The following is a 20,428-nucleotide window of genomic DNA, read 5'->3' on the forward strand; positions in this document are numbered from 1 at the left end:
GTTGGATTGGATTTCATTCACACCATTTTCCCAAAAAAAGGAAGATCATAATAAGTTTGATGATGGTGATCGTTTCACACCAAAGGTATAATTTCCCACATCGGATCCTCGAAATGTTAACAAGTGGGAATAAATATTTGATGTATAAAAAATATATATTATAAAAAGAATCTTGAAAAATATGGCAAGAATAAAATAAAAATGAGAAGTGGAGGGTGATGCACACGAGAGGGGGTGTGTGAAGGGGGTGACAGTCTGTTTGTTCTTTTATTGTTCACTCGTGGCTTCTCTCTCACATAGATCCATCAATGGGTTCCCTCGTCGAATCCGGTTGGCAGGTACCATACTTATTCAACTCCTGCTCTCTCGATTCCATCGTTACCATGTTTCACAAGGCGATTTCCTGTTTGTTTTCTCGGTCATCACTTGACTACATCCGCGTTTTATTCCACTTAGCTTTGCTAGTGATCGTCAGATCAAAATGTGATTTCGAGTCGATTGCAGTAATGTGGTTTACATCTTAGTTTGACTTTGCTAGTTTGCCAAATAACGTTGGAAGTATGAGCGTGTTTGAGTCAATTGATATAATGATAATCTTCTTTTTTCCAAAAAGATTACTCTTGTGATATCGCTGAGTTTTTTTCTCTCAGCATTGAAATTTGTAAGAAGTGTGGCTGATCTTTTTTTGTTGTTGGTTGCAGTACCTAGTGACACATTTTAGCGACTTTCAGCTAGCCTGCATTGGGAGTTTCCTCCTCCACGAAAGCGTCTTCTTCTTATCTGGCCTCCCTTTCATTTTTCTCGAAAGACAAGACTTTCTCTCCAATTACAAAATTCAGGTTACCCTCTCTCTCTTCTTAATTTCAATACGTTCTTCTTATTAGTCTCTCTCTCTCAACAACTACTGTTGTTTGTTTTGGTCTTTATTATGCAGACAAAAAACAACACACCTGCAGCTCAAGGAAAATGTATTACTCGCCTCTTGCTTTATCATTTCTGTGTCAACTTGCCCCTCATGATGGCCTCCTATCCTGTCTTCACATCCATGGGAATGCGAAGCTCTTTTCCTCTCCCGTCTTGGTATTATCATCAGGTTCTTTAGTGCTCTATGTTTTCTTTTTTTTTTGTTGAACTCTTCCAATTGGCTGGCAATTCATAAAGAACTGAATACTGTCACTGTGTTGAGCATCATGAATGTTTGATGAGTTATATTAATATAAGACCCTGTTTTTGGTGATGCTCTCCCTGCAGGAAAGAAGTCTCTGCCCAGATATTATTCTACTTCATCATTGAGGATTTCGTTTTCTATTGGGGTCATCGGATCTTGCATTCTAAATGGCTCTACAAGAACGTTCACTGTGTGCATCATGTTGGAACTCGTTTTTGACGAAATGGTTTAAGACCATTTTTCGGTATGTTTCGGGACGAAGACGTTCGTCGGAATAACCGAATGTTCACTATGAAGTAGTGTACTCGTATGTCAAAATCAGTTGGTTTTGAATGAGAAATGGAAGTCCAAAATGAGTTTGACTAAATATTAAAAATTAGCAAATGTCATATATTGGATATTTGGGTTTGAATTTATTAGTTGGATATTATGTCCATTACTTATTCATGACTATCTTTATGTTTGTATAAACATAAAATGCAAACCCAAATTAAAAGAAATATTATTTATGTTTGATTTGGTCAAATATATAATATATTCTTTATTGCTAAGTCATTAAAAATTGAGTCAAATTTTCTTAATGACAACATTGATTTTTTGACTTTAAGACTCCATTACTCTTTTGTATGTTATGGCTTCTCAAAAGCATAATGTGATGTTTTGTATTTTCTATATAAAGGCTTGTGAGCCATTTAGAAAATAATAGAGTGAGACACACTTGAAAACCAACAACAAATACAATTCCTCCATGTTATAGTGATGTTTTATTTTATTTATTTTTGTGTCTGAGAGTACAACACAAAATTAGTTTCGCCAGGCTTCTGATAGAGTGACGCAAATTCAGAAGATTGTTTGCAGTTGTATCCTGGGACTCATTACGTTATTGAACCGTCGCACTACGGGACGTATTTTGAGTTAAGGAAAGAGATAATATCTCGCCTCTGCAGTTGTATCATCCTTTTCTTACTCTTTGGTATAGTATTATCATTTTTTTATTTTTTACAATATTCAGTAATCCGTAGTTTATAAAATACGGTTCTATCAGTCTTAACTCAAAATATCCGTTTATTACTTTGCAGTAACCGGACTGATTATTGTAAAAATATTTTTTGTAAGAACAGGTCGATTGATTCTCGGGGAAAGATGCCGGAATCAGATCTATAAGATTATTTAAAAATAATCATTCTTCAATCATAAGTCTTTAATTTTTTGTTTGTATTATTATACTAACAAAACTGATTATTTTGTGAAGTGTTTTGTCATGAAAACAGGAATTAGAGATTTCATGGTGATAAAGAATCTGTTCATTCCATCAGATTATTTTTTGTTGATGATTTCTATGGGGATTAAAATCATTAATTGATGGATCCAGTGGTTACAATCATTTTTTTTTTAAAACGTTATTAGTCTCAGTGCATGTTAATGCTTTGACTTGGTTAATGGTAATTATTTGTTTTAATTATCAAGAATGCCTAACATTTTTTTTTTCATTGTGACAGATTTTTTTTTTATGGTGTAACTTAATTTAATTATTAAGCACATAGATGACCATGAGAAAACAAAAAGGAGTCAAGTTTAAAAAATATGGTGAAAACATATTTATAAACAACATTTTTGATCTTTTGAGATCAAGTTGTATGAATGGAAATTGATTTTTGTGAGTCGACGCCCCAAACTTAATTTGGGAGAGATCTGCCACATATAAATCATTTGCCATAAGAAATAAAATGTTTGTTGATATTGATCAAAACATTTGTATTTCGTCAATGCTTAAATGCACCTTTTAAAAAGGTTGACCATACAAAACCAATGAAAAATTTTCATACCAATATGACTGAAATTGACATATGTATTGTAGTTTCTAAAGTCAATATGGTTAAAAATAATCATAGAAAATTGTGGTTTTGATGGTACAAAAATAGCATGAAATGATATGTATATTTGCCAAAAGGCAAAAAATATGTTTTGAAAAAAAAAAACATATACAAAGTTGGATTTATACATCAACTTGAGAGAACTATGAAAATAGTTTTATTTAAAATGTGATTTCCTGAGAATGAAATACATTTTAAAGAAAATTGTAATAATTTTTCGAAATTATTTTTTTTATTCATTTAAATCTAAAAGAGTTGTAAACTCTTAAGAGATGTTAAATGTAAATAAATATGCATGTTTTTGAGCTATCTCAAGAAATGTGGGGAAAGCTTTGCTTACCAAATAAAGTCATTGGCAAGAGGCCAAATGAACTTAGTCATAGTTATCAAACTATGATTTAAAAAAAAAAAAAACTAGTGTCATACACTGAATTTTGTGTATAATGGTTAATTGTATCTTGAGAAAAAAAAAAGAGATGACAAAAATCATTAGACAATTGATCTCGACTGATCTCAATAGATTATGTTCAATGTGATGACAACCTAGGATCATGTTATTAAAGGTGTGTCATGAGATCAAATTGTAATATCATCAAGAGGAATGGGTTTAGCCTATGAACTAAGATGAAGTTTGGCGGTAACTCTACTTATCAGATTGGAGATCCCAAGAAATAGGTTCAAGGAGACAACTAAGTCAAACTAAATCTGCCCAAAGCACTGTAAGACTTCGGTCTATACCCAGTTCCTATGATGATTAAACAGTGCTACATGTAAGGAATAGAGGATAAGCATTTGTTTTTAATGATTTGTGCCAATTGTTTTGAAATATGAATGGAGTAGTACATGATACTCCTCTAAACAAAACTAATGGCAAATCACCTTGTAGGTGTGAAATTGGGCCGTTTCTAGGAGAATAAAATGGCTATATTCTCTAAAGTTCACTCATGATTACCAGGAATGTTCACGGCCAAAATGAACACAATAGAGAAATTGGTTTTGTGAGAGAATGAAACTGTGTTTTGGCTATTGTCTAGGTTTACACCAAAGCCCGGGAGGTTCAAGACATCATGACCACCTCCTGGCCGAGTAAATCCGATAGCTATTAACAATGACTGGTTCAAGGCTGAAAAATTGCTACCAACTCATCATGCAGTGAATTTCTCGTTTGTACTCTCAAAAGTCCTTAGTTGAGTCTTGTTGAGTCTTGTCGAGTCTTATCTAGGAAGTCAAGTCTGCCGAGTCGTCTAGTGTTTAGAAGCATTTCTATTCATGTGGGGGATTGTTGGAACTCGTTTTTGACGAAATGGTTTAAGACCATTTTTCGGTATGTTTCGGGACGAAGACGTTCGTCGGAATAACCGAATGTTTGACACTATGAAGTAGTGTACTCGTATGTCAAAATCAGAGTTGGTTTTGAATGAGAAATGGAAGTCCAAAATGAGTTTGGCTAAATATTAAAAATTAGCAAATGTCATATATTGGATATTTGGGTTTGAATTTATTAGTTGGATATTATGTCCATTACTTATTCATGACTATCTTTATGTTTGTATAAACATAAAATGCAAACCCAAATTAAAAGAAATATTATTTATGTTTGATTTGGTCAAATATATAATATATTCTTTATTGCTAAGTCATTAAAAATTGAGTCAAAAGGAATTAAATTTTTTTAATGACAACATTGATTTTTTGACTTTAAGACTCCATTACTCTTTTGTATGTTATGGCTTCTCAAAAGCATAATGTGATGTTTTGTATTTTCTATATAAAGGCTTGTGAGCCATTTAGAAAATAATAGAGTGAGACACACTTGAAAACCAACAACAAATACAATTCCTCCATGTTATAGTGATGTTTTATTTTATTTATTTTTGTGTCTGAGAGTACAATACAAAATTAGTTTCGCCAGGCTTCTGATAGAGTGACGCAAATTCAGAAGATTGTTTGCAGTTGTATCCTGGGACTCATTACGTTATCGAACCGTCGCACTACGGAACGTATTTTGAGTTAAGGAAAGAGATAATATCTCGCATCTGCAGTTGTATCATCTTTTTCTTACTTTTTGGTATAGTATTATCATTTTTTTATTTTTTACAATATTCAGTAATCCGTAATTTATAAAATACGGTTCTATCACATCATGAGTTACGTTTCAGCGTTCGCAATCTTTTTTTTTTTGTATCTTTCTTATGTTTCATAATTCTGAACCAGCAACCATTTCATTATTATATCTCAGATATGCCACACCATTTGGTTTGACATCAGAATATGCTCACCCAGCTGAGATTTTATTCCTGGGTTTTGCTACCATAGTCGGTCCAGCGCTCACCGGGCCTCACTTGATTACTCTCTGGTCATGGATGGTGCTGAGAGTGCTTGAGACTGTTGAGGCACACTGTGGCTATCATTTCCCATGAAGCCTCTCAAATTTTCTTCCTCTTTATGGAGGGTATGATCATTCATCTATACCCAGCCCTCTTCAACTCAAACCTATAATTGATTTTTGGTTACAGTGCTGACTTCCATGACTACCATCACCGACTGCTCTACACAAATTCTGGAAACTACTCTTCAACTTTTGTGTATATGGACTGGTAGTAAACCCCTGAGATATTATTATGATCTCTTTGCTTTTTTGGGAAAGAAAAAGAGATCTTTAAACAATTCGTATGGGTGTTTTATCAGGATCTTTGGTACCGATAAAGGCTATAGAAGACTGAAGTCTCTTAAAGAAAACAGTGACTTGAAACAAACGTGAAGTCTCCTGTTTGGATCGCAGAGAACATTTTGTCTGCTGGAAAATGCTGATTTGCTGAGTGTCTATTTGCATCTCTGTGGAGGTCTTTTATTCTGCAACCTCTTCTTGTCTTCCATTTTGCTGCACCTGTTGTTATGTCTTAGTTTATTGTGTTGTGTCTAGTATTGCTACAAATGTGGCAAATGTGGCGTCGTTGAACAACATCTGGTACTTGAATTCTCGGAGTAGCCAAACTAGTACGTGTGTTGGGCGATCGAAGCATTAGGTACGAGTCACCTATTTGATTTGTTACTTAAATGTTGCCTTCTTGAGTTTTTTTTTTTGCTGGACTTAGTTTTAGATGCTACTTTCGATTCTCTGGCTCAACTTTATTTAATCCATTTGTATTTGTCCGTAGTGTGCTAGATGGGTTTGTAACTTCGATTTCATTCAGGGATAAAATCTTACATGACAGGTAATTTAATTTTTGACTTTCGATCTCATCAATCATCATAAATAAAAAAACTCTTAGGTTATAGATGAATTAGTTATCAATGACCCGTAGTGTTCATGTCCAAGATAAAATACTCTTACATTAGATCAATCAGTTATCAATCTCACCCAACATCGACACGTACTAATGTGCATGGCCTCTTTGGTGGTGGTGGGTCACGTCCTTTTTGTGGTCTAGTTACCATTTTCGACACGTCCATACTCTATAACCCAATGATCTTCTCTCTTCCTTTCCGTGAGATTTAGAATTTCTCCTACACAAACTTGGCCCACCCGTTGCAAAGACTAAACGTGTTTATCAACAAAAGAAAATTCCGTTTGCTGTCCGAAAGTATAACAACGCGTACTCCAATGAATGGTTTTGTCTAAAAGCAAGAAGAAAGAAAATATTCACATGCATTTTTATTCATTGAATTATGCATATAATAACTTTTACTCTCTCTCTATATACTTTGCTCTGCCTTCTCTCTAGGAACTACCGACGACATAATCGCCTCCGGCCGGCGGATTGGGCTTCCACAGCCACCGCCGGTCCGGCTTTTCCGGTTCTCTGTTTTTTTTCTTTTCTTGTTTTGTGTTTTTTGGGAATTTTCTCTGCTTCCGGCGGCGCACACTTCCATAGGTGGCTGGTCGGCTTCGACTCCGGCGTTGTACCTACTACAAGGGGTAGACGGTCGGCTTAAGGGTTCGGAGACGAACAGTGGTATATTCGGTGAAGTTTTTGTTGTTTGGATAATCGGAGTGTCCGATTAGGGTTCGGTGTTTTTGGGATGGCTTCGTTTTTGGGATGAGATCCCGTTTAGCTTCGGTGAAGCTATCCGTTGAAGGAAGCCTAGGGAAGGAAGAAGATGTATCCGGAGGTTCTGACGGAGATCTCGGGACTGTTCCGACGACGCTTTCTGTCTAGAAGGAGCTCTGGTATCGTTGTTGGACGCGGTGGTTTGGCTCCGGAGAGACCCGGCGGAACAACAGTTGTTTCGTTTTCTCCGATGTCGGCCTCGGTCGTTGGGTCGTGACTTGGGAAAGTGCGACGCGTGTCTTGAGGATGGCGGTGGTTTCAACACGTGGGCGTCTTCGCGTTTTCTTTGACGCGTGGATTGGACGCCTCTTGCGTTTGGAGATTTGGGTTTCAGGCCCATTGTTTTTCTCCCTTTCAATACCCGAGGTTGTGGGTTTTAGTTTATGTATGTGTACTTTGGGTTTCTAAGCCCATTAATAAACTTTTAGATGGAAAAAAAAAAAAATTCATTGAATTATGCAACTGATTCCACCAAGACGGTGACACATTCCGTCTTCCTTTTTTGTTTGTTATCTTACACACAACCAAAAAGGCAACAAAAGGATGGTTCAGAACAAACCATGCCACCCGGTTTAACCGTGTTTTTGATTAACACCGAGTTTGTGTTTTTGAACTGATGCTTTCTCACTTTTGGATTGGGAGAAGATCTAAAGATGCCTTCGTCCCAGTGAAACCTCTAAAAAGGAATCATATTTAAAAGAAAGAAAAGACCGTGTGGAGTGATGAGATTAGTGTCAAGCAACGTGTCTTTTTCTTCTTCTGCTGAGATCAATAACAACAACGCTTACGTTATCGCTACTGTGCTTCGCTAACGCTAGCTTCGTCAGCAACACTGACGCCTCCGTACATGCTCTGTCCGTGATCTCTCCTTTCTTCCCGTTCTTCCTTGACCCCACCACATCCTTCTCCTCCTCCTCATCTTTCCTTTCTTCACCATCCCTAGCTTCTCGCCGCCTTCCTCCTCCACGTCCACCTTTTTTGTTAAGATACATTTGCACCATCGCACACGCCGCCTCGTTTGTCACAACGTCCCATAGCCCATCGCTAGCTAGAATCATAAACTCATCTTCTTCCGTACGATCAGTCACCGTGACTTCCGGCTCAGAACTCACGTACGGTTTCAAGTAGTTGTCTCCGATGGCTCGTGACGTGGCTAAAACGCCCAACACTCTTGGACCATCCCAGTATATCACTCTCCCTCCTGCTTCCTGGATCCGATCCAACTCGTCCGGACGATCCGGCTGTTTATTTCAAACGTAAAACCAGAGTTCAATCAAACAAAATATCGTTTGACACTATGATCGGGCACTTTTCTTATGCTATTTAAAAAAAAATAGATTTATATATTAAAAATCGGTCTAAACGTCCACATAATCAATAATTTTCTAATTTTTTTTTTAAAACACCTAATTATCATCTACCTAGTTACCTAATTAGATATCTCGAGAAAGAGAGAGAGACTGACCTTGTGATCTGTAGATAGAGGAACTGGTTTTCCATTCCGACAGAGAACTGCTCTAGAATCGCCGCAGTTCGCTACAATGATCTTCTCCGGCGTAATGACGGAGACGACAGCGGTGGATCCCACAGCGTCGCAGTTCGGTGTCTGAAGCTCGCACTTGCAGTTAGCGCTCATCACGGTCTCCTCCCAACGAACAGCTTCCTTGTCCATGCGCGTGAAGCTACGATCCATCATCTTCTTCCATTCTTCGTTCTTGTCCGACATCGCTTCCTCTTGCACTAGCTCGTGAAGCCTCTCTTTACATCTCGCCGCCACCTAAGAAACAAACGACGTCGTATTTAACAAACTGAATACCCCGCTAATATTCAAAAAAAAAATCAATAAAGAGATGATTATTAGAAATGGCGTCGTTTCGTACGTACGTGAGAACAGCCATGACCGTCGTAAACTCCGAAATAGTGCCACCTTGCACGAGAAAACTCAGTTTGCTTCCGAACAAAAGACGGATGAATCGCAACCGTATCCTCCATGTCTCTTCTTCTACCGCACACTGATGCGACGCCGTATCTAGGCCTCGCATCCTCCCTCTCTCTCACAGTTGTTTTCTTATACGGAAGAAGAACCAATGAACTCTCGCTTTTATTCCTCGTGGCCTCTCGATCTACCAATACACTCTCGTCATCTCCTTCTGAACAATCTTCAGGTGAGCTTCGAGGAAGAGGAGGCGGCGATGCACAGTTCATAAAATCGTACTCCTCTTGCTTATTACGTTTATTAATCCCCTCTGAATCTTCCGCCGCCTTATTCATCTCTGAGGGAGTCATCCTACATCGCTGGACTCCGATCCTTCGCCTCCGGCTTGACCACGACGGCCTCGTTTCACAAGCCAACGCGTCGTCCTCGTAACAAATATCCGACATCACACACAAAAGATTTCTCTTCTGTCAATGAACCAACTAATCTGTTTTGTTTTTGCTTTTTTTTTTTTTTTTTTTTTTTTGCTTACAGAATAGTGTTTTGATTATATAGGAGTACCAGAAGGTTAATGAATAAATATCATCGGTACACGTTAAGGGGCACGAGCCATTTATACCCACGCAGGCGCCCTACCGCTTCACAAACATTTTTTAAAATTTCACTTTTTAACTTTGATTTTTCTCTCCTCCTGCCTTCAAATCGTGAACGTTGATATGTCACTATGCTGCTTATAAATGGACCACGTAAACATCAAGATCAGGTAAATAGATATACGTGGTCCAATAGGAATTGAACAGAGAAGGGGAAAGAGGAAGTTCCTTTCGCGCCACGATTGTTGTCCACAATTTTCTTTCCTTTTTCTCTCTACGAATTGTCTCTCTGTCTCTCCCTAAAGATGGAATATCTAATCAACATGACAACTATTGACTATTTTAATTTTAAAAGAATTTCATTCACGTTAAATTTCACCTTAATTATTAACATTAAACCAACTGAATTATATATTTTTTATTTCGAAATTTTGCACTCTAAACCATTTGTAAGTCTCCGAATCAAGACAAGTATGATATTGCTTGGTTTTTGACATGTATGGAGGACTAGCTGAAAATTGATGCATCTCTGAAAATATATATTTTTTAATTTGATTATATTCAAACTATCACCAATATATTGCATTGTCAGAAATGAACTACTAGTAATGGAACCAGATATAAGTATATGCTTTACTCAGCTACCCTTTCTGAAAAAAAAACGTTCTTGATTATGCCTACGGGTTGAATCGTTCTTGGGAACTATTAGCCAAGAGCTTTGTAGGCTGTTTTCGGACGCTATTGACTATTGTTTTTTTTTTGTTGCTAAAACGCTATTGACTATTGTTATCATCTAGAGGAATAATAGTATAGTCTCTCTTTCATATTGCTAACAATCATGTATGCTCAGACCGTCTGACGTAAATAATAATAAAACTGAATACCACATTTTGCTACATATAGGATCCATGTGGAAATCGAGATGCACATACAAATTTCTAGTCATAACAAATGCTTTTGAACGATCATGAATTATTATTTTGTTCGAATTTCACAGCCGACCACAAATATTCTCCGCATTGCAAAAAGAATTTTGTGCAGCATTTTATACCCGTACTGAATTTAATTCCAAATCTGTCTCCATTAAGTGTATTTGAAATGCGCACGAGATCAAAATAGACTGCAAACAACTAAAAGGACATCTCATCTTATTTACACCTGTAAAAGTGTAAATCTGTGTAGTTACATTCATGATTACCTAACTAATCCTTGAGGATTAAAATAACTAATTAGACAAAGAGATCTCACTGGTCACTATGAAGTTGAAAGTTAGAAAAGAGAAACCGTATAAAAGACACGTAAACGTTTGTCTTGGAATTAGGAGTTACATTAACCGTTAAAGTCACAAAACAAATGAAGAACATGCAAAACAAGTAAAAGTGCTTTTGGTGAAGCAGTGGCCCAACCATTTACCTCTTTGTCTTCCTCTTTGGTTCCATTCCGGCGAGCGGGTCCCTTCATCTTTGAAACGAGAATCTCCTCCTTTACTTCACCGTACGCGTGTTACAATCGTAATAACTGATGAAGTCTCTTAATCAATAAAGGTTTTGATTGAAGTTAGGTCATCAAGCTGCTTCTTACTCTCAAATGGGGCCTCGATCGTGAACCCACCACTCCAACCAAAAATACTGTAACTGAATTGACTCCCAAAGACTGAAGGCCCTAGAATCATTAGTAAGTGCAAAATCATTCAGTTTCTGTATTTAGAATATAGCGTATGAGTTATCATGATCCTATTATTATTACTTTTCTTTTTTTGAAATATATCATGGTCCTATTATTATATGATTATATAAAGTTGCTATTATTTTAGGATAAATATCCAAAATTTAGCATGCAGGTGGCATGCACCTCGACCTAGGCCTACGATACATCCATGGTTATACGGATTAGGCCTAATACGGATGACTTGCGCCACTTCTAGTTGAACTTAAAATAACATAAATTTTGAAATAAAGTAAAAAGTTAAGAAGAAGACAAATAACTAATTTACATTTATCACACCGTGACAAGTGACAACTTGTTGTGTTGGAAAGTTGAGAAGGTGTTTACTCTTCGGATTATACATTACGGGCTTTGATTGGTAACTTTGAAATGGTGGAATCACATTTCAAACGCGATTCCGTAAATATTTTACCAATAAAATTTATAGAATAAAAAAAATATAAAAACATAAACCTGCATTTTTGCTGACAATAATATAAAAAAAAATTATTAAGTAGACGAATGAGTTTTAGTGGATTATCATAAAACTTTTTACAAAACTAAAATTTTCATACTATCAAATTATATGCTAATAATATTTTCAAATTTTAAATAAATAGTAATAATTTTTGTAGTGATAAATAGTTATGCTGTAAATAAAGTTATAAGGTAAATTATTTTGTAATATTATTAAATAAATAGTAGTAATTTTTGTAGTGATAAATAGTACTCCTTCCATTTCTAAAAAATAGATTTTTAGTGTTTTCACATATATTAAGAAAACACACTAAATCACTATAATAAATTTAGTGTTTTCTATAATTTTCAATTTTTAACAGGTTTTAGCCAATAGTAATCCAATAAAATCAATTAATTTTCTTAAAGTCTGCAATTTTTTCACAGAAAACATAAAATATATATCTTTTTAAAACAAAATATTTTTCCAAATCATGAATCTCTTAGAAACGAAGGGAGTATATTTAATAAATTTTAGTTATTTTCACATTTTTTCCTTATAACATAATATTTTGATCAATTTAATATGTATTCCATCATTCCACAAATTTTATTTTTCTCCGCAGTTTAATTAATTTTTTCGTAACTTAACTATTTTTTCCGCGAATCCGTGATTCCGCCATGATTACCAATCGGAACCTACATGACACATGACGTCTTTTTTGTGGAATAATTTATGAGTATTAATTATATAATTAGTTAAAAAATAGTAATAACTTGGCGGTATTATAGTCCATGCTAGCTATTTGGTTTTTAAATACATCTATTTTAAAAAAGAAATTATCTAAAAAGTATCAACTGAACTATAAATAAAAAGATATCTAATAACACATGACGTCTTTTTTGTGGAATAATTTATATAGTGATAACTTGGCGGTATCAATAATCCATGCTAAGAGTACCCATAATGAGGGTCATTAAGGGAGAGTCTTTAGGAACAAAATAATTAAATAAACGGTAGGTCTCACCAAAAACTAAGGATTCGATTCTTAAAATTTTTAAATAAAAATCAATCCTTAGAGAATCTTTAAAACGTGTCGGTCCGCGATTGGTTGATATATTTTTTTTATTTTAATCAATGAAATAAAAAGGAAATAATAATTAAAAATTCAAAAAATACTATTTTTAAAAACTCCTCTTGAGACCCACCATTGCGGGTGCTCTAAGCCGTTTGGTTCTTAAATACATCTATCTTTAAAAAATTATCTAAAAAGTATCAATTAAACTATAAATAAAAAGATATCTAACTAGTTAAAAATAGATTATAAAATATGTTTACTTATACGTTTTTTATAAAGCTAAAATTTATCTAAAATGTATAAGAACATTTTATATATTGGAACATCAAAAATTCTTTAAAACATTTTATGCATTTCGGAAGAGAGTAGTTTTCTTTGGGGTGGGGTCTGAATATAATATATACCTAGTTTTAAGTACAATCCTGATATGAAATCATAGTAATGTAAAGGCTTACATACCTGATGATCGGAACTCGGAAGGGATTCATTATGAAATATATATACATGTACAAATACAGAATTACTATATAGCAGGATATTAAATCATGTTGTGTTCATTAACTGGCCTCAATTATTGATGTATTATCATGAAATGAAATGACCGATTTTGTAATAGAAAAGGTTCAGCTTGCGGACAAAAAATAGGCATGAGGTATATGTCAGAATTGACTCCAGGAACTACAAACTTATGCACGTATATTACGTAAAGACATGTGATTTTTATGGTCTGTAAACAGAATTATTTCGGCTGTAGGACAAAATACTACTTTTTATTTACGTACTTATACAGTCATGATCCCTTTAGTACGACGGTTACTTTTGGGGTATTTCAAATCAATACTTATCTAAAACACAACGAAGATAATATACGGCGACATCTATTTTAGCTACGAGTTTCAAGAAAGTAGTAACCCCTTTGCTAAAGTCACTAATAATCTTTGAAGAATCGATGTAAATCTTACAGTCCAATAACCTTAATTAAATTTGGATTTTTCTGCTTTAGCTTTGAAGAATCGATATAAATCTTACAGTCCACTAACCTTAATTAAATTTGGATTTTTCTGCTTTAACCTTTGTTGCGTCGTATTCATATATATATGCGTGACTTAGCCTAAGATGACAACCAAAAACATAAGCTCCTGATAAAACACGAGCTCCATCCAAGTAATCCAAGAGAGCATGCAACGTCTGTCTAGACATTGAAACTTACTAATAAAGTTGAATTTTGTTTGTTTGTTTTGGACATAAATTCGGATCTTTCTGCTTAGCCTTTGTTGAGTCGTGAGGCCGGCTCAGAGGGGGGGGGGGGGGGGGGGAAGGGGGGGAGGGGGGGACAATGGGTGTGACCGCCCTGGATTCAATTTTTTATACATATATATTTTATACAAATAAAATATTTCCAGAAAGCATATTATAGGGGTTTAAATTATTTTTTGTCAGCAGTTTAAATAATTTTTATATATTTTTTTAATAGAGCTTTAGTGATAAATTTAATAAAAATGTTGGGGGTCAAAATTTTAGGGTCAATTTTTTTTGACTTAATCTAAGAGCATGATTAATCGGAGGGGAAGAAAGAAAGAGAAAAGATAAAGTTTCTTAACTAATAACTTTAAGAAATTTCTGAACAATATATATATATATATGGTAGCCAATAATTGGTTCTATTTTTTCACAGAAAAATAAAAAGTAAATAAATTATTATAATAATATTATTTTTTATTAAAAACTTTTATGAATTCATTCCGTTGGAGGTGTTTTAAGATGACAGCAAAAAAAACACAAGCTCCTTCCAAGTAATCTAAGTCCAATCCCTATTCGCAGTCGCATGCCAAATTCCTTGCTAGCTGATTTGTTGTCCCTAGGTATACATAAACTCATAACAGGATAAATTTATTAAAAATCATAAAAAAGAGTCACATAATATTTAGATAAATCTTAATAAAAGTCGATAATTCAAAAATCATGTAACTTATGTATAATAGTCAAATACTGTTAAAACAGAAACACAAAGTTAAACTCAACTTGCTTTTAAATGGATTACTAAAAAAAACTATAGAATATAACATTTCCTCTAATACATTAATGTTAATAATTATACATCTAAAATCTAGTCTAAAATACTTTAAAATAAATGCACCTGCTAAAACCATGAAAATCATATATGATCTGACTGCTTTCTATTTCGTCTTCTTGGTTGGGCAATGCACTTAATTTGAATTGCAGGTTTTTAAATTGGCAAAAAAAAATTTTTTTCACTTTGATCGAAATTAAGATAAAGAAAATCTGGTTCAAAAAGACCTTTAAAAGCACGATCTTTCTACCATCGGGTACATTGACATCGAAATCACACTTCATAGGCCCATAGACAGAAAGGGCCAATGGGTGTGACCGCCCTGGATTCAATTTTTTATACATATATATTTTATACAAATAAAATATTTCCAGAAAGCATATTATAGGGGTTTAAATTATTTTTTGTCAGCAGTTTAAATAATTTTTATATATTTTTTTAATAGAGCTTTAGTGATAAATTTAATAAAAATGTTGGGGGTCAAAATTTTAGGGTCAATTTTTTTTGACTTAATCTAAGAGCATGATTAATCGGAGGGGAAGAGAGAAAGAGAAAAGATAAAGTTTCTTAACTAATAACTTTAAGAAATTTCTGAACAATATATATATATATATATATGGTAGCCAATAATTGGTTCTATTTTTTCACAGAAAATAAAAAGTAAATAAATTATTATAATAATATTATTTTTTATTAAAAACTTTTATGAATTCATTCCGTTGGAGGTGTTTTAAGATGACAGCAAAAAAAACACAAGCTCCTTCCAAGTAATCTAAGTCCAATCCCTATTCGCAGTCGCATGCCAAATTCCTTGCTAGCTGATTTGTTGTCCCTAGGTATACATAAACTCATAACAGGATAAATTTATTAAAAATCATAAAAAAGAGTCACATAATATTTAGATAAATCTTAATAAAAGTCGATAATTCAAAAATCATGTAACTTATGTATAATAGTCAAATACTGTTAAAACAGAAACACAAAGTTAAACTCAACTTGCTTTTAAGTGGATTACTAAAAAAAACTATAGAATATAACATTTCCTCTAATACATTAATGTTAATAATTATACATCTAAAATCTAGTCTAAAATACTTTAAAATAAATGCACCTGCTAAAACCATGAAAATCATATATGATCTGACTGCTTTCTATTTCGTCTTCTTGGTTGGGCAATGCACTTAATTTGAATTGCAGGTTTTTAAATTGGCAAAAAAAATTTTTTTTCACTTTGATCGAAATTAAGATAAAGAAAATCAGGTTCAAAAAGACCTTTAAAAGCACGATCTTTCTACCATCGGGTACATTGACATCGAAATCACAATTCATAGGCCCATAGACAGAAAGGATCCTAAGTTTAATTTTAGATCACTAATCATGAAACTAAAACTAATGAGAGACGGGTTAAATAAATCAGAATGTCCTATTTTGATTCACTACAAGAAATATGAGTATTAGTAGCAGTTCGCGGTAGCACGAATTCACGAACTGCTATTAAAAGTATCAATTTTTTATGCGAACTTTATCATAGCACTGAACCGACGCTACAAAGAATTTTCGTTAAGCGGGAAATCAATAATTGATTGTATAACCAATTTTCCTTTTCGGTAATACCTTTAAGCGCCAGCACTTGTCGAAATTTTGGTTTTGACACCAAAACTTTTGGTTTTTGTGGGAAAATTGTTTTTTTTTTTGCAAGTCCTTTGTTCCATCCTCTGTTCACCGACACCATCTCATGAACTCCCCGACATACATCTTCTTCCTCCTCCGTCAACTAAGAGAATCTGGGTCTCACTTCTTCTCTCAAGAGACTAGTAGTTCAAACCTCACTAAAGGAGAAAAGTAGAAAACCCAAGATGTCAATAACTCTTCAAAGGTCGCTGCGGGAATTGGAAGAGTTTCCAAGTCCGTTAGTCTCGTAACTCGCCGTACGTCCGCCGGCCTGGCTTCTCCGGTGGCCCCTACGCCTTCTCATCCGTCACAACCCGATGATGTCAATAAACCAGATGTTTCCCAGTCCGTTTCCACGAGTGTTAGACCCATAACTCGCCGATCTAGGTTTTCTTGCCTCTGCGCCGCCTCGGCCTCGCTCTGGTGAGAGTAATTGATTTCGCTTACAATGGGTTTGCTCGAATTTAGTTCTAGGATATCGATTTTGATCTGAATTGAATTTGTGCGCAAGTCTAGGGCTTACTGTACTGGGTTTCTCGTTAGGGAATTGAAAGGAAGCATTTTTAGATTCTTACTAGCTTTGTCACGTTTCTTGCTATAGTGGAAGAGAACTAGTTGGGTTGGGCTGGGTCACGTCATGTTCCTTAAGCTGATGTTTTAAGAACTGTGTTTATGCTTTAGGTGTTGATGACAAGGATGTTACTGAGCCTTACTCCGCTTGCGCGGTTTGAAGGAAGGCTTCGGGGAGAAAAAGAAGTAAAAACTCTTCTTCCTCTAAGAAAAGGATTCATCTGAAGGTTCAGCTGTAATTTTGATTATCATTACTTCTCTCGTATATCATTATCATTAACTCACATTTGATTTTGATTATAGTGATGTGATTTTGTTTCAAGTTATCTCTTCCCTCTTCCCTCGTCATATCGTATCATTGCTAATGTGATTTTGTTTCAGGTTATCTCTTCCTTGACTGCTTCTCTAAGGTTCCGGGGTGCATTGAACGTGGATGAAATCTCCGCAGAGAAAGCCTTCCACAAGCAATCTCTGTTGCTGAGATCACCAACAATGAGGAGCTTAATAAGTTGCTCTATTTCATCAGGATTAGTGACAAGGTATGTGATTTGATTGATGTGAATTCTATTAATAAAACTGTAACTTCCTCTTATACAAACAAACGTGACTGTGATAGTCCGAGTCGATGAAGTTGCTGTTGACAAATATTTTCTCTGATATTTCTTCTGTTACTGTTGTTAGATACATAATGTTTTCTCAATTTGTTAGACATCAAAATTCATCTTGCACAGGGGATCACTTCTCTGCTGACATATCTCTAGTTGATGTATGTTTTGGGTTATAGCTTGAGCAAATGTGTTACATGTGTCTTCTGGTTGCAGCGACGAGTTGGAGATGCAGTGGTGGATTCGGAGATGCAGCGGCGTTGAGACAGGTCCAGGACGGAGTGAGAAGCAGAACTCGATGCAGAGGAGCTCGTGAAGATGTTAATCGAGAAGTTATTGTGTGTATATGTTGTCTCGGAGATTTGAGTTCGTGAGATTTGAGTTGTGTTCGTACTTTGTCTTTGTGTCTTGTTTTTACTAGTATTAAGCTAGTTTAACTTGTTCTTTGATTTTGTTTATGACTAGATTTGATGGTTACATGTTCATGTGTTTCGTGTACTGATTTTGTATGTTTTATAAATTAAATGAATATAGTTATGAGTCTGTGTTAAAAAAATATATATATTTATGAGTCCAAAGTTTTCAGAAATATTTATGTATAATAGTTTAGAGATCCATCTAATACCCTAAGCTCTCAAATTTAAACTTAAATGATATCATAAATACTAAATAAAATATTTTCAGATTTTAAACCTGAAATTTAAACTTAAACTTTAAAAAGTAATATGATAAAAAAAAATCCTGCACTAATGATAAATTAGAAAAAACAAAAAGAATATTTTTAACATCAAGCTCTAAACCCTAAACATGCCCTAAACCCTAACTACATATCTCAAACCATATATGTTAAATTCCATTATATACATAAATCTTCTACTTTAAACATTTTAATCTAAACACTCAAATTATATATCAGACAGAAAATTAAACTTTAGACATTATAATACAAACCTATTTTAACTCCAAACTCTACTTATAACTCCAAACCCTCTATCGTATTTCAAATTATATACAACATGTATTAATCCATGACATTTAATCAATCACACAAATTGTCAAAAATTTGATACAAATTTTAGATTTTAAAATTTAAATTATAAATCAAATTATTTAAAATTTTAGATAGTTTTTATAATAACTACAAATAAATAAAGGATAATTTGTATTGTTTATTTTGAGCCATTGATGAGTTTAGATCAAAGGCTCAAAACAACTATTCTATCAATCCTCGCCTTTTGTTTCTATTGGTTAGGCGTGGATCACCTTTTGAACCGTTAGATGGCATCGAATCAACGCTTGAGATTAATTGTTATTTTTAATTGTTTTTAATTACTGTGAACAGATCTCGTCTCAAACACGAGACAGAGACGAGAGAGAGAGAGAGAGAGAGAGAGAGAGAGAGAGAGAGAGAGAGAGAGAGGAGATGGACTTCGATGGGTAAGCAAGGAGGAGACGCGACGGTCGGTCACCACTACCGCTCGTCATAACCACCTCCGATTGAACCTTGTCACCTCCTCCTCTATCAAACCCCTCTGAATCTCCAACCCTTGTCACCACCACCATCGCTACTCAGATCCATCTTGACCGGAGTCGCTACCACCACCGCTCGTCATAACCACCACTGATTACATCTCTGTCTCTCACATCGATTTGGAGTATGCTTCTCAGACGCAAGGTCGCTGCTCTGTATCATTTTATTGGTTGCTAGCAGCAGAGATATATTTGCTTATATGGTTTGATTTGAATCTAAAGTTAATTTCTTTAGTTATGTGTGTTGCAGAATTCCAAGAGGGATGAGATGGAAGTTGTGGTGAGATGGAAGTGGTGGTGGTCTCGGCATCAACAGTGGTAGTCTCGGCGTCGACAATGGTGGCTGAGTGCGGTGGAGGAGATTGAAGAAGCTTGCTGTGGTGGTCGTGGCTGGTGGTGGTCGTGGCTGGTGGTATGGGCGTCAACAAGGAGAGCGGCGGAGATGAAGAAGAACGTGGTTTAGTTAGGGTTAGTTAGGTTTAGTTAGGGTTGGTTAATAAACCGGGTTTGTATGTAAACCAGTTTTTTGTAATAAACCGATATCATTTTGTAAACCAAAATTTCAATTATAAATAATTTTATTCTCAAACCAAATTTATTAGAATTTAATTTTAATTTTAAATTTGGATTAAAATATATTAAATTTTAATTTTAATTAATAATTTAAATATATAAATGATAATGAGTAATATAGCATTATATATATGTCATTATAATATAATTTACAGCACTAAAAAAACGTCATGAAAAAATACATTATGGCACTAAATAAATGTTATAAAAAGAATAATCAGTAGTAGATAATTAATGCTATAATATGTCTATCTAACGTAGCATACGAAAAACGCTATGATAGAGAGGGGGTCTACTATAGCTGCGGCTGTCATAGCGTAAGTGTTTTCGCTACTAAAACGATACAATAGCGTTTCTACGGCGCTGCTAATGTTGATATTTCTTGTAGTGATTGTTATATAGTTATATTTATACAATATTAAAAATAAATAAATAAAATATCTATCATATATAAGATAAAGATTATTTTAATTTTCCGATAGAACTTAATCATCCAATTGCTCTTTAAAATATTTCAAATTATCTGATTTTCATTCAAAAAATTCA

General features: G+C 34.5%; 3 protein-coding genes and 2 long non-coding RNA genes across 9 annotated transcripts; 4 read left to right on the forward strand and 1 right to left on the reverse strand.

Annotated features, from left to right (window-relative positions):
• Positions 1-191: 191 nt before the first annotated feature.
• LOC108859993 (methylsterol monooxygenase 2-2-like) lies at positions 192-1,661 on the forward strand. 2 transcript variants are annotated; one of them, XM_018633899.2, is made up of 4 exons: positions 192-338; positions 702-839; positions 935-1,093; positions 1,252-1,661. In XM_018633899.2, the coding sequence occupies exons 1-4, from the start codon at positions 309-311 to the stop codon at positions 1,291-1,293; spliced, it is 369 nt and encodes a 122-aa protein (XP_018489401.1). In that variant the 5' UTR covers positions 192-308; the 3' UTR covers positions 1,294-1,661. The 2 variants fall into 2 exon arrangements, with proteins under 2 accessions (XP_018489401.1, XP_018489400.1); XM_018633898.2 differs by having other exon boundaries at positions 935-1,080; positions 1,252-1,660.
• Positions 1,662-5,213: 3,552 nt separating this feature from the next.
• LOC108859997 (uncharacterized) lies at positions 5,214-6,987 on the forward strand. Of its 2 annotated transcripts, XR_008946226.1 has the most exons (4): positions 5,214-5,494; positions 5,559-5,639; positions 5,731-6,068; positions 6,201-6,987. It is a non-coding gene; the product is annotated as an uncharacterized LOC108859997 (long non-coding RNA). The 2 variants fall into 2 exon arrangements; XR_001950567.2 differs by lacking the exon at positions 6,201-6,987 and having other exon boundaries at positions 5,224-5,494; positions 5,731-6,094.
• Positions 6,988-7,527: 540 nt separating this feature from the next.
• LOC108857814 (protein phosphatase 2C 3-like) lies at positions 7,528-9,690 on the reverse strand. The gene is made up of 3 exons (XM_018631831.2): positions 8,979-9,690; positions 8,560-8,871; positions 7,528-8,335 (listed from the first exon to the last, which is right to left on the reverse strand). The coding sequence occupies exons 1-3, from the start codon at positions 9,474-9,476 to the stop codon at positions 7,829-7,831; spliced, it is 1,317 nt and encodes a 438-aa protein (XP_018487333.1). The 5' UTR covers positions 9,477-9,690; the 3' UTR covers positions 7,528-7,828.
• Positions 9,691-16,541: 6,851 nt separating this feature from the next.
• Positions 16,542-18,277, forward strand: LOC108857453 (uncharacterized). 3 transcript variants are annotated; one of them, XR_001950355.2, is made up of 4 exons: positions 16,542-17,027; positions 17,286-17,409; positions 17,556-17,713; positions 17,996-18,277. XR_001950355.2 is itself a non-coding variant. In XM_018631440.2 (4 exons), the coding sequence occupies exons 2-4, from the start codon at positions 17,292-17,294 to the stop codon at positions 18,093-18,095; spliced, it is 327 nt and encodes a 108-aa protein (XP_018486942.1). In that variant the 5' UTR covers positions 16,548-17,027; positions 17,286-17,291; the 3' UTR covers positions 18,096-18,277. The 3 variants fall into 3 exon arrangements, 1 of the variants encoding a protein (XP_018486942.1); XM_018631440.2 differs by having other exon boundaries at positions 16,548-17,027; positions 17,286-17,360; XR_001950354.2 differs by having other exon boundaries at positions 16,555-17,027; positions 17,286-17,401.
• A 426-nt stretch (positions 18,278-18,703) lies between these two features.
• On the forward strand, positions 18,704-19,903 carry LOC130495186 (uncharacterized). Its single transcript, XR_008934459.1, has 2 exons — positions 18,704-19,454; positions 19,560-19,903. It is a non-coding gene; the product is annotated as an uncharacterized LOC130495186 (long non-coding RNA).
• The last annotated feature ends 525 nt before the right edge of the window (positions 19,904-20,428 follow it).

This window comes from Raphanus sativus, chromosome 5 (assembly GCF_000801105.2).
Source record: "Raphanus sativus cultivar WK10039 chromosome 5, ASM80110v3, whole genome shotgun sequence".
Lineage (NCBI taxonomy): Eukaryota > Viridiplantae > Streptophyta > Magnoliopsida > Brassicales > Brassicaceae > Raphanus > Raphanus sativus.